At 32.8% G+C, this 12,614-nt stretch overlaps 1 protein-coding gene across 1 annotated transcript; it reads right to left on the reverse strand.

The window, feature by feature from the left end:
- Positions 1–3,339: 3,339 nt before the first annotated feature.
- Positions 3,340–6,292, reverse strand: LOC143616884 (auxin efflux carrier component 2-like). Its single transcript, XM_077089585.1, has 6 exons — positions 4,921–6,292; positions 4,583–4,826; positions 4,408–4,493; positions 4,120–4,277; positions 3,903–3,979; positions 3,340–3,617 (listed from the first exon to the last, which is right to left on the reverse strand). Exons 1-3 carry the CDS (start codon positions 6,179–6,181, stop codon positions 4,481–4,483), a joined length of 1,518 nt encoding a protein of 505 aa, XP_076945700.1. The 5' UTR covers positions 6,182–6,292; the 3' UTR covers positions 3,340–3,617; positions 3,903–3,979; positions 4,120–4,277; positions 4,408–4,480.
- Positions 6,293–12,614: the final 6,322 nt, after the last annotated feature.

Consider the following 12,614-nt stretch of genomic DNA (forward strand, 5'->3'; position numbering starts at 1 on the left):
AAAGTCTGCATCATTTTACAATTCAACAGGCTTCACATCCACTTCTTCAGAGTTTTCACGTTGATAAGTAATAGCTTGAGGGCCTCGAACAATGCTTCTCCAAATCTTGGCATCTTTCATCTTCACATACTTTTCAAATCTAGACTTCCACTCGGTAAACCCCTCATGAGACAACAAACGGGGTACACGAGTAGCAGTTCCTATTATGGAGTCCAGTTCTTGATGCAGTGCAACATTTGATTGATTATTAGTTACTTGGTCCATCTTGGATAAACAATTAATGATCTGGTCCAGTATATAAGTCCAAATAATATTTCAGTTTTCATAAGGCCCAATAAGAATAGGCCCAGATGTACAGTCACAGCCAAGAACCAACTTTGACCGAGAACCCAGAAAGTCATCCGAGAACCTTGAAAGTCAACCAAGAACAATCACTACAGTAGCCGAGAACTTGGAAAGTCAATAGAGAACACAAGTAATTGACCGAAAACAATCAAAATCCACCGAGAACACTTGGATTTAGCCGAGAACTAACATATTTTACCGAGAACGACCAAGTGATGGCCGAAAACGTTGTAAATTGCCCGAGAACTCTCAAGAAACCCAAGGAAGCTTTGACCAGATAACTTTGGTAACAAACTAAATCCACAAATCAAGGGGATTTGAATTTTAACCAAAGTTAAGTCAATCTTCAAGCCAAAAGGAACCTCTTTCCTTCCCCGACGAGTAGATCACCGAAAAAACGAATACCACGACCACCAAACAATTAACAAAAAGAATCCTTGAATCGGTGATATCACCACCGAGCCTAGAATAGGTCAATAGGCTCTGATACCAATTGTAAGTCCTTAGAACGGATCTTTAAATGTGATATCACACAATCTCGTGATTAGGCGGAAACTAACACGAGTTGATTCAGTAAGATGTAATCAAACACAATAGGAACAAGATGAATATTCTTCAAAACACATGTATATTAAACGTCTAGTGCTTAAGCACAACGGATTACAAAACCACCGATATCTCTCTATTACGTCTCACACCGCTAGCCCTATAATAAACCTAGTTACATGGTTTATACAGCGACTACATACAAGCCTAATACTACCGGCCAAAAGCCCACCGAGATCCATGTGATCTCGGTTTACAATATAAGCCCAAACTAAGTACAAACCACATTAATACTAGCACAACAGCGATCCAACATAGTTTGCGAAATAATTGAGTTAATTGATTTGTATTATCAATCAAATGAAATTTGAGAAATTTAATCAATTGAAATAACGAATCGTGTGAAATTAACTGAAAAAATTGAGTCAACGCATTCGCGTTTGTTATTAAGTTCTATCAATAGTTGAAGAGACGAACACTTATTTTCCTGAAGAGGAAAAAGAATTACGGTAAGACATAACTAGATTAATTACTTTCATATGTAGAGTAGTTATTTTACCAGTTATTATCACTGAACTTATAACTAGAGTAGCTAATTTCATAAATAGGGTAATTATGCAACTTTAGAGTTTGTAGTCGAAACATCTAAATACACACTTATTAATAAGTATTTTACTCATACACGATAATAACTCTACTTATAAAGCAACTATTATAACAAAAATAATTACCTTATTTATACAATTTATACATAATAATTGTTCTAGTTACATGTGATAATTATTTACATAAAAGATAGCTATTATGACCAAGTATAATTATTTTTGTAAGTAGAGTAATAATGTATTTATGTGCAAGACTCGAGTAATTACACTATAGTGTAATTAGTTGCCTATTTTTGTGTATCATTATTATTTTTATAGCTAAAGTAATAATTTCTATAAATAGCACTATTATTTTATAACTAATGTACCTACTTTATAACTAGCGTAATTATCTTCATATAATTAAACATATGTCACAACCTCATTAATTTTATAATTTTCTTTGGTTCATGTGTTTTGCGTGATAAAGTGATTGATTTGTATGTTAACTCACCCTTATATATATATATAATATGGTGTGTGTGTGCTCGCGTGTGCGGATGTTAAATACATGTGTAACATGACCAGTATGCATATGGCCATTAACTAGCCTTGTCGTGTACTAGTACGTTGGTTTAAGTTACAAATTTAAGTCGTATTAAGTTAGAACAAGTCATTTTGGTATTAATTCATGTGTGTAAGATGATCATACATTAATAAGCCTTTAAACACCTAATTGTAATGTGTTAAAGTTAATTGGTTTAAGTTACACAAAGTCATTTAGTTCATAGCAAGTCCTTTTAGACGTGGTAAAGCATGGTAAGTACAATACACACATGAGACCATTTTTTGTAATAAGTCTTTCAACCAATCCAAGAGGTGGATTATAAGGTATCATCTTAGCCCTGTCTTACTTAGATTAAAATGTATGCCAATAGTTCTGTAAGACGTGTAGATTTTAATTAAAACTAGCAATCCTTATTGCATCGAATTTAAATTTCTAAACCATTTACAATTATCATTATATAACCTCCAACCCACCAATTATAACCAAATTATATGGTATGTGGAGTATGTTTTGCCATTCGACAAAGAACACATGCAATGAGTCTTGTATATTTCAAAAACACGATGAAATGCATTGCAAAACGAGGATGCTTGGAAAATATGTAGAATGACTGAACACTTATCCTAAACACAATCACATTGTTGCATCCGAAAGCAACGCGGAAATCTGATATTTAGTTTGAGCGACACAGTACTAACAGATCTTCAGTTGGATATGGCTTCCCGACAATAAAACATGAAATGCCAGACAACGAATCTTATTTTAACTTTACCAGCGGATTAGTGACGGATGTCGCCGGTTTGTCAGATACCCATTGTAGCACAGTTCAACCTAACACAACTTTTTTCCCTCGTTTAAGCCGCCTGTATATGTAATTTGTTAGTAATTATCGACTAATATCAATACTTTTGTATTAGTCATTTGCCATATTTTAAACATTGAGGTACTCTGCTGAACAACAATCCACCTATGAAAAGCTAACTACAGATGTATCCTTTAGATCACAGATGCATTTAATGGTTCTTGTGTAATTTATTAAAAAGGTAAATCCGTAAAATTCATAAACTCTTAACTCTATTTTTAACAATGTTTGAAACCAACCTTAATATAATGGGAGCCTTTATAAGATGGAATTTAACTCCTTTTGTTTTAAAAGGTGTGTAGAGAGAGGTACGTGTGAATATCATATTCTTAATTACCAAATAATTGAACTCTCTTTGACTGAAGGGTTAACCCATAATTCATAGGGCAAACAGAATAAGAACAAGAATTAAATTAGCATTAATAATTCTACACTTTTTATTTGACACCTACATCTATAGTTTCCTTCAGTAAAAAACAAAAGATAAAAGAAATATAATCTAAAACCGAAAGCAAACTATAATTTATCCCGTGGGTCCATGTAAGCTGCATGTGACTCTACGCAAGTCGCCCTGTCGCACGTTGAATCATAATCGTTGACCGATCTAGCCTTGGATTTGCAACCAAACGTTGACTTTTGATCATCTTATACTCCAAGCAGCACATAGTAAAGTATTGTTATTGGCAAAGCTATCAGCATTCCAAATATAACCCTGCAAAATATCCAATATTACAGAAAACATCAATATTTCGACTTGTATAAATGACACCATTTTAAAATTGTACTTTTATTTTTCAAGAACACTCGTATCAAATAAAATTATCTTTACTAAACGTATAAAATAACTAGAGTATTGGTATTAAAGTACCACAACTTTGAAATACAGTAGTGTAGTTCAAAAAGTATAGTGCATTAATAATAACTCTAATCATCTCTCACGTTACGAGTCATTTGTATTTAAACAAAACATTTTTCATAATATCGACATGTTACTTACGCAGTACTGAGAAAATCGGCATGGACGTTATACTCCTTCGCAAACACAAAGGGCACGATTCCCTGAGGCAAAGCCGCCTGCATTTTAAAATCATTATTAGTGACGGTCTAATTATCAATCCTATAACCTATTGGTTTAGTGGTATGGTGTCCCCTCACAAATATTTGAGGTTGTAGGTTCAAATTCTTGAAAATGCAAGGGTTTTAATATTCCAAACCTGAACGATAGCAACATGAAGGAGAACACCCCGAAGACCGATGGCGATAGACGTAGCCGCCATGACAGCAGGTCCGGTTAAAAACCTGACTGCCATCGAGAACGTCGCTACACGTTGCCCACATGCTATTATTTTTGGCTGTAATGCCATAAATAACCCTGTACGTATATACATACACATTCAATGCACCCGCATCAATAATTACTGATAATATATATATATATATAATCATTCTATTATAATAATAATACAAGTTATCAATGCGATCTATAAATTATTATTACGTACCCAGACTGAACATGGCCATCCCTAGACCTGCGTCGGATAATATTGCGATCGACCCACTTACTATCGTTGGCATTTAAATGTCCCATCTGTACGTAAATATTTAAAACAAAGTACAAATATTATTATTTCATAATATTGTATATGTTGTGGTTGGTGAATTTAGTTGGAAACGAACCTGAATGAAACTAGTGACCAAATGAGACCTAAGAGGCTCGAATACGTGTTCGGGTTTCGAATAAGTTTTTGCCAGACCATTATGAGGATGAGCCTTGTCATGACACTAGCGGGTGGCATCCGGTGGTTCTTGTTTTCGCTTTCTTCAGTTCGCATTTTCTTGAACGAGGATCCGTTTACTTTCGGTTCCTCGATGTCGACCTCCTTTTGGTCTCCGAATGTTTTGGTCATTGGACTCAAATTTTCTGTGACAAAAAAATGATTGTTTGGTTATATATAGATTTATTATCATAAAACACAAAACAAAAGGTTACAACAATAAAGTTATATTTATTTAACCTGGTGTGTGTACGGCTTTGGAAGGATCAATGGCTCCAAATTCGGCAGCTGCTTTATTAGTTGCATGTTTCATGTTACCTTCAGATACAGGAGATGCACTTGAACTCCGTACAAACATGTGGAGCTCCTTATTGCTGTTGGGCGGCGTTGGAACGCCGCCTACACCACTTTCTTTTTTCTTTGGGCCGCCGCTAGTGGCCGCGCTAGCAGATCCAAGTGAGAAAGTAGGGTTTGGGATTGGTGGTGGATAAGAACAAATTAAACTGTTATTGTTATTGAACAACTCCCGGCTCATACTCCTACCTCCGGTTCTTTTCTTCCCTAGTCTCAACATTTCTTCCTCGAAATTCGACGTTCTTGGTGTGGGGCCCTTTGAGGACTGCATAGAGAAAACGTCACCACCACCGAAACTACTAGTATACCCGTGTTTAGGGCTTTCCGCTTTACTGCCAGCTTTACTGAACATGGCGTAAAAGTCTGACTGGTTGAAGCTGGAGGCCCTAGGTGTGGGGCCTCTGGAAGACTGGGCGGAATAGATCTCTACTCCGGTCAAATTCGAAGCCCTAAGGGTCATACCAGTGATATTATGGGACTTGTTGTATGAAGATATAACAGATCTTGAGGACGCGGTAGAAGATCTACGCACCACCACGTGGAGCTTACCGTCGTCTCCTATCTCGGCGTCAGTCTGTAAAGGCTCTCGACCGTTCAAGGAAACGACGTCAGACTCCACATGGAAAGATGTGATGGAGCCAGTAGTTTCTGGAAACTGCTCAGTTATGAGGAGCTTTGCTCCTCTATACTCAAACATAAACAGCATGAGCGTGTACCATATCACGCTATGCAACACCACAATCTGGACCATAAGGGACCCAGAGAAATCCCCGTACATGGCCTTGAGCAAGGGTATGCCCATGACCAACGTGTTCGGGAGCGTTGAGAGGGAGAACAGCGTGATCATCCACTCAAGGCTCCCGCTCTTACTTAGCCATTGCCAAAGGAACAAAGCACCTAACATAACAATCTTTTGAAGGGAATCAGCCGCAATAAAGTGGTAGTTCATTTCATAAGGATTGTTTGAAGATATAAAGTGGAAGGAAAGAAGGGGAACCGCAAAGACCGCGACAAAACGGTTAATGCCCGAGCATTGGTCCGGAGTGAAGATCTTCCACCAACGGACCGAACCATAAGCTAGCATCATGGCAACATAGAGTGGCACAATGGCTGCGAGAACATCGTAAATGTCCTTTCCGGTGATCATGGTGCTTTTGCAACATGTATGAAAAGAATCACACCGCCACACCAAGGCACACACGGGGGGTTGATATTAATGGTGGTGACGGTGGTTGTAGGCGGAGAAGGGACGAGGAAGTTGCAGTGTGAAAGGTTGTAGAAAAAAACACAAGTGATGGATGGATATAGATATAGATCCTTACGTATTGGAACTCATGAATAATGGCAATAAATGGAACTTGCCTAGAGAATCCTCTATAACATTTGTTATTAAAATGTATAGATTTCAATAAATAAACAACTCATTATGTCGATATTTCATAAGAGTAAATGGCATATACATTGGGCTGTGTTTAGTTGGGAATTAAAATAGGTTATTAATCGTGGGAATCGATTTAGTCAATGTTATATTACTGTAACTAATTAACTTTATGTCGTTAAAAAATTAACTTTATACACTAAAATTTATTTTTCTGCTTCTCCTTTCTATGTCTAATAAAAATAGATTTACAACCGATAAAATTTCTGACTAGTGACCACAGTGAACAGATAAATAGAGCTACACATGTACATTCAACAAAATACAACTTACTCCGTATATGATTACTATATTTGAATAGAAAATAAACATGAACATTATGTACGTGATGTGCAATGCGCATACAGCAAAAAAATAAATAAATAAATAAATAGAAATGCTCATGTGCATTAAAGGCATGCATATGCACATACGTATTATAACACCTTATTGCACGTACATCAATTTGTATATAATAGTATGGGACAATCGGGAAACAACGATGGCGTTAGCTTGTAACAGTAGCAGTTCAATGATGATAAGTGTTGAATAGCTAACTATATGGCTAATCCTAGCTAATTGAGTAATTGGTATGCCAGTTAGGGCGATATCGTTGCGAGTTAGGGCTCGTAGCGTGCCATGTCACTACATGAAATTGAATCTACCCGACAGACTTTACCGATGACATGTCGCCAGTATACCCTTTACTGATTACATGTCGTTGACAGAAACCCCTCGATAGAAACTTTCCGCAATAGCCTAAATTTGACGTCGGTACAAATCTCGTCACTAAAAGGTGGTTTATAGCGACGACACATAATTGCTAAGGATTTAATTTCCTATTTTTTTTAAAAAAAATATATATATAATAAAATTAAAAAACATTTTTTCGAAGACATGTGGTCGCTAAAGTTTTTGAGAATTAAAGATTTGTTAAAATATTTTTTAGTTTTAGCAATGGCATCTCATCATTAAAACATGTGTTTTAACTTATTAACTTAAAAAAAAGAGAATTATACAAAAGAATCTTGATAAACCTTCTAGCTTCTTTTATCTTCAGTAAATTTTGGTAGGGTTGTAAACAAACCGAACCGAATTGAGTCGAACGAAGTCTTGTTCATGTTCGTTTGCTTAGCATTAAACTTGTTCACGAACGCTACTGAACTGAAAGTTGGGTTCGTGTTCATTTGTTAAAGAACTGAAGTTGTTCACGAACGGTTCATGAACGCAAACAAACATTTATTATTTAAGAAAAAAATGCAACATTCTTAATCTAAACATTAAACATAATCACCTCAATTTACTATAAATTTAAGCACTTAATAATAATCATAAACATAATTGGCAGCTTTGTTTAGATATTGTCAACGGAGCACAAGTTAGATTTGTTGTTAGTTAAACAAGACTTTATAAAAAAACATTAACGAGGTGAAATGAACATAAACAATAAACTTATAAAATTTAAATGCTAGGTTGGTAATTGTAAATAAAAAATATTATAAAAATTAACTAACGAACATAAACAAACGAACTTAAACGAACATAGTTACATAGATGAACGCACTACCCAATGTTCATGAACACAACCTCTGTTCATGTTCGTTCATTTAACTAAACGAATTTTCCAACAAATAGTTCACAAATTTTTGCAGCCCTAATTCTCAAACCCAAATTACATAATAATAAAACTACATATAGACCCAAACTAAAATTACAAAACATCAAATTACATGTTTGGTGAATTTTATACAAATGTCAAACTATCATAATCAAATAACTGACAGTCCATATCCTCACCTTCTATCGTCCCCTTCATCCTCGCCTTCATTCCCTTCTTGATTTTTACTCGATGTCCCGACAATATTCCCCTTGATTAATGCATTGATTTTAGCTTCAATTGTGATGGTGAATAGTGAGGACCCACGCCTAATCGAGGGTATATATAATTTGTCGTCAACCAACACCCATGGTCCAACCACGTCTTTCACCTAGGGCGCATGTTAAGCACTCGACCTAATCAATTTTTGCATCATTATACAATTCTTTTGCATTCTTCATGATGTCTCATAAATCCTCTCATGTATTAAACATACAATAAATATTTATGGTCAAGCGGGTTGTGTTTGTACTATTAACATATAAACATATACATATATATAGGCTTAAGTTCAGAAGAGAAGTGATATTAGTGCGAGAAATGTGAGAAATGAATATGGGTCACTAGTTTTATTTTAGGTTTTAATTGCTTAAAAATAAATGAAAATGATATTAATCAATAAATGCATTATTTTTTTAATTAATACAACTAATATAATCATAATAAATATCTCTCTAATTAATATATCGTACTAATTTAACTATGATCATTAAAAAATAAAAACACTAATTTAGTTGTATAATTTATTTACCCCCCCCCCCCCCATTTTATCCAACAAAAATATGATTTATTCATATAATACTACTTATTTATATTAAAAACAATTTCTTTTCACATAATTTATTAGCATATATCAACGCGTAATTTTTAAAAATAAATATCCAAACATAATATATATTTTTTCAATTAATATACCTAGGAAAATTATTTTCATAAATAATAATAAAAAAATATCATACAAATGTGTCCAATAAATATAAACAATAAATATACAACATACACAAAATTATATAACCTACACTTGTTTTGAGCAATAAAAACGTACAACATACAAAAATCATACAACTTAAATATGGAATTCGACATCAACAATTATATAAACTACAGAATGATACACATATCATTCACGTGTGTAAGTTATATGTTTTTCGTGTGTAGATTATATGTTTTCTTATTCTTAGAACAAGTGTATGTTATATGTTTTTGTGTTATTTTTTATTGACATTTAATGCAAATATGTGTAAGATAGTTTTTTGTATTATGCATCACAATGTAACTACGTGTTGATGGATATTGATATGTTGAGTTGGAAGAAATTGGTTTTGAATAGAAAGAAATTTTAATGTATGAATAAATTATATTTCTGTAGGATAAAATTTTGGCGTGTAGGTTATATGTTTTCATGTGCGTGTGTATTTTATTGATGATGAATTTTGTGTGTAGGGACTTGTAATCAATCCATATAGACCAATAGAAAATAAATAAGCACTCAAAAAATGTACCTGTTCGAGCATCATTAACCAACTCCTTATAAATCTCGATTCATTTCAATATGAACAACAACTTAACCAATTGTATTGACTAGAATATAACGAGTAATGCAACAAAGTAATATATTGAGAATAGATTGAACTAATAAATAATTTCTATTTTATATACAAAGTCAAATAGAAAAAAGGAAAGACATGTGATAGCTCATAACAAGGTTTTTCCCGTTATAAATAGTTATTATTGACTAGCTACAACAATTGCGCCGATTAACGCAACTAAAAGAATTATTGAAATAAATTCAAACGGAAGAAAAATATCTTTATGTTTTCTTATTCTTAGAACAAGTGTAAATTATATGTTTTTCGTGTGTAGGTTATATGTTTTCTTATTCTTAGAACAAATGTAGGTTATATGTTTTTGTGGAGGTTGTATATTTTTTGTTGATATTTGTTGTATCTTTTTTGTTGATATTTAATGCAAACACATGTAAAATAGTTTTTTTTTTATAATTCATCATAATGTAACTACGTGTTGATAGATATTAATATATTGATATGGATGAAATTGGTGTTGGATAGAAAGAAATTTTAATGTATGAATAAATTGTACTTGTATATGATAAAAATTCAAGAGACAAAAAATAAGTTATAAAAATAATTGAATTCTTAATATTTTTCAGTTATAATAATTAATTAGTTATATTAATTGAATAAATAACTATTATGATTTATTAGTTATATTAATTGAAGAGAGATAATGTATTATATTTTCTTCATTTATCTTTAAGCATTTGAAACTTAAAATAAAACTAGTGGTTCATATTAATTTCTCGCAGTAATATAATTTTCGCTTGAACCATCACTTATACACACACACACAGACATAGATGATTTCTTATGAGAATCACTATGAGTTTAAATACTCGAAAGAATTCAACGTTTTTTGAATATTTTTACATATATGTAATATGTAGGTTATATGTACGTGAAAAAATTACAGAATTTTTTTTAAACACCGAATCGACTTTTTACATACGTGTAACTAAGGTTTATACTAGTGTACTTCCCACATATCTTTATTCTCTCTCCAAATTCATTTTTAATCATATTTAATCTCAGCCGCATATTCTATACTCATTTAAATTTTGTGTGATCCAAATTGAGTTCTTAAAGTTCTTACGACATATCAAGTTCTCAAAGATCGTTCTCATATATATAAATATCTATGTGTGTGACACACACACACATACATGGTCAAGATAAAATAAAAACTCACTTGAGTTGAGAAAACTCTATAAACTTATTCTCAACCACGTGTTTTTAATTATAGTTTGAAATTGTGGTCCACAATTAAAAAATGTAAAAGTAAAATTATATTTTCTCTATCTAAAAAATATGTTTAAAAGTTAAAAGAAAGTAAAAAAAATACGAAACAATTTTTTATTTTATTTTTCGATGTTTTGAATTAAATGTAAAAGCATATATTACATATGTGATATAAAAAAAATGATGTTACATAGGGTGTTCACAAGTTTTCTCAACTCAAATGGGTTTCCATTATATACAAGCCCTAAACACACACACACACACAGATAACCGATCCAATACAATAATCCGTTATCGTACGTTACATCCGCGACACCCTTAACTCTTGATTTCAAAAACACACAAACCTTAAAATCACAACTATGCAATCTGTTCGTCGTCCACAGCCTATGTCGTCCCGTCAAACTCCACTGTACACCGTCGCGACCATCGTCTACCATTGTGAGCATCATCCTCTTCCCTCATGACCATCGATCGTTGTTCATATGTAAGTTGATCAATTTCCAATTGAAACTTAAATTGTTGAACCTAATTTATCAATTAACCTTGAAATTGATTCAATTAATCATTAATTCGAAGTTTCAATAGATCAATTTTGAGTTTTGAGTGATGAATTATAGCCTTGAATGTATCAGGATTTAAGCCTAAACGTTTTAGATTTTTAGCCTGAATGTTTTAGATTTTAAGCCTGAACGTTTTAAGATTGGGAATTTAGCTTGAACGTTTTTGGCTTTTTAAGCTTGAACGTATTTCGCATACCTAATGTACGTTAACGAACCCCTTTATATGTGTGTGTGTATAACTACACACATGTATACATATATACGTATTTATAAATACACGTTTCGTGTCAAATAGGTCGAGTTCATAACACATACGTACATACATACATACATACATGCATGCATGCATGCATGATGCATACGTTACGTATGTACGTGCGTACATAACATATTTTAAAAAAAATATAACCATATTTATTTAAAAAAACCTATGCACACATATAAATACAAACATGTCTCATTCATAATTACTAACATACAAACGTATACATGCATGCAAACAAATATATAAATAACAAATATAAAATTGTAAACATGTATATTTAAAATTAGGGTAAAGTTAAAATATAAAGGACAACAAACATAAGAAGGGTGAGAATGAATATAGTCCATTGATTTAAATTTGAACGGTGAGATTAATTTAATAAATAAAAATTGATGAAAATGGCATGAAGGTAATAAACCACATTTGTTGACTTTCTCTCTCCACATGCAAGGCACATGTCAATTCCCCAATCATTTTAAAATGTTCATAACTTTTTCATACGACATTATTTTTTTTAAAAAAATTCACCATAATAATAAGCGTTTTTTTATCTTTAATATGAGTATCATATTATTATATAAAAATAAAAAAAATTAATGGGTTTTTTAATTGTGTTTTTTTGTTTTTCATTGTGTAATATGTTGTTTCCATTGTGTTATATTTACCAGACTCTGTTTCCATTGTGTTATATTTACCAGACGCTGTTTCCATTGTGTTATATTTACCATACGCTGCTTCCATTGTGTTATATTTACCAGACGCTGCTTCCATTGTGTTATATTTACCAGACGCTGTTTCCATTGTGTTATATTTACCAGACGCTGCTTCCATTGTGTTATATTTACCAGACGCTGTTTCCATT

The sequence above is a fragment of the Bidens hawaiensis genome, unplaced genomic scaffold (assembly GCF_021521415.1).
Source record: "Bidens hawaiensis isolate Kalapana, Puna unplaced genomic scaffold, B.hawaiensis_p1.1 tig00050433_1, whole genome shotgun sequence".
Taxonomy (NCBI): domain Eukaryota; kingdom Viridiplantae; phylum Streptophyta; class Magnoliopsida; order Asterales; family Asteraceae; genus Bidens; species Bidens hawaiensis.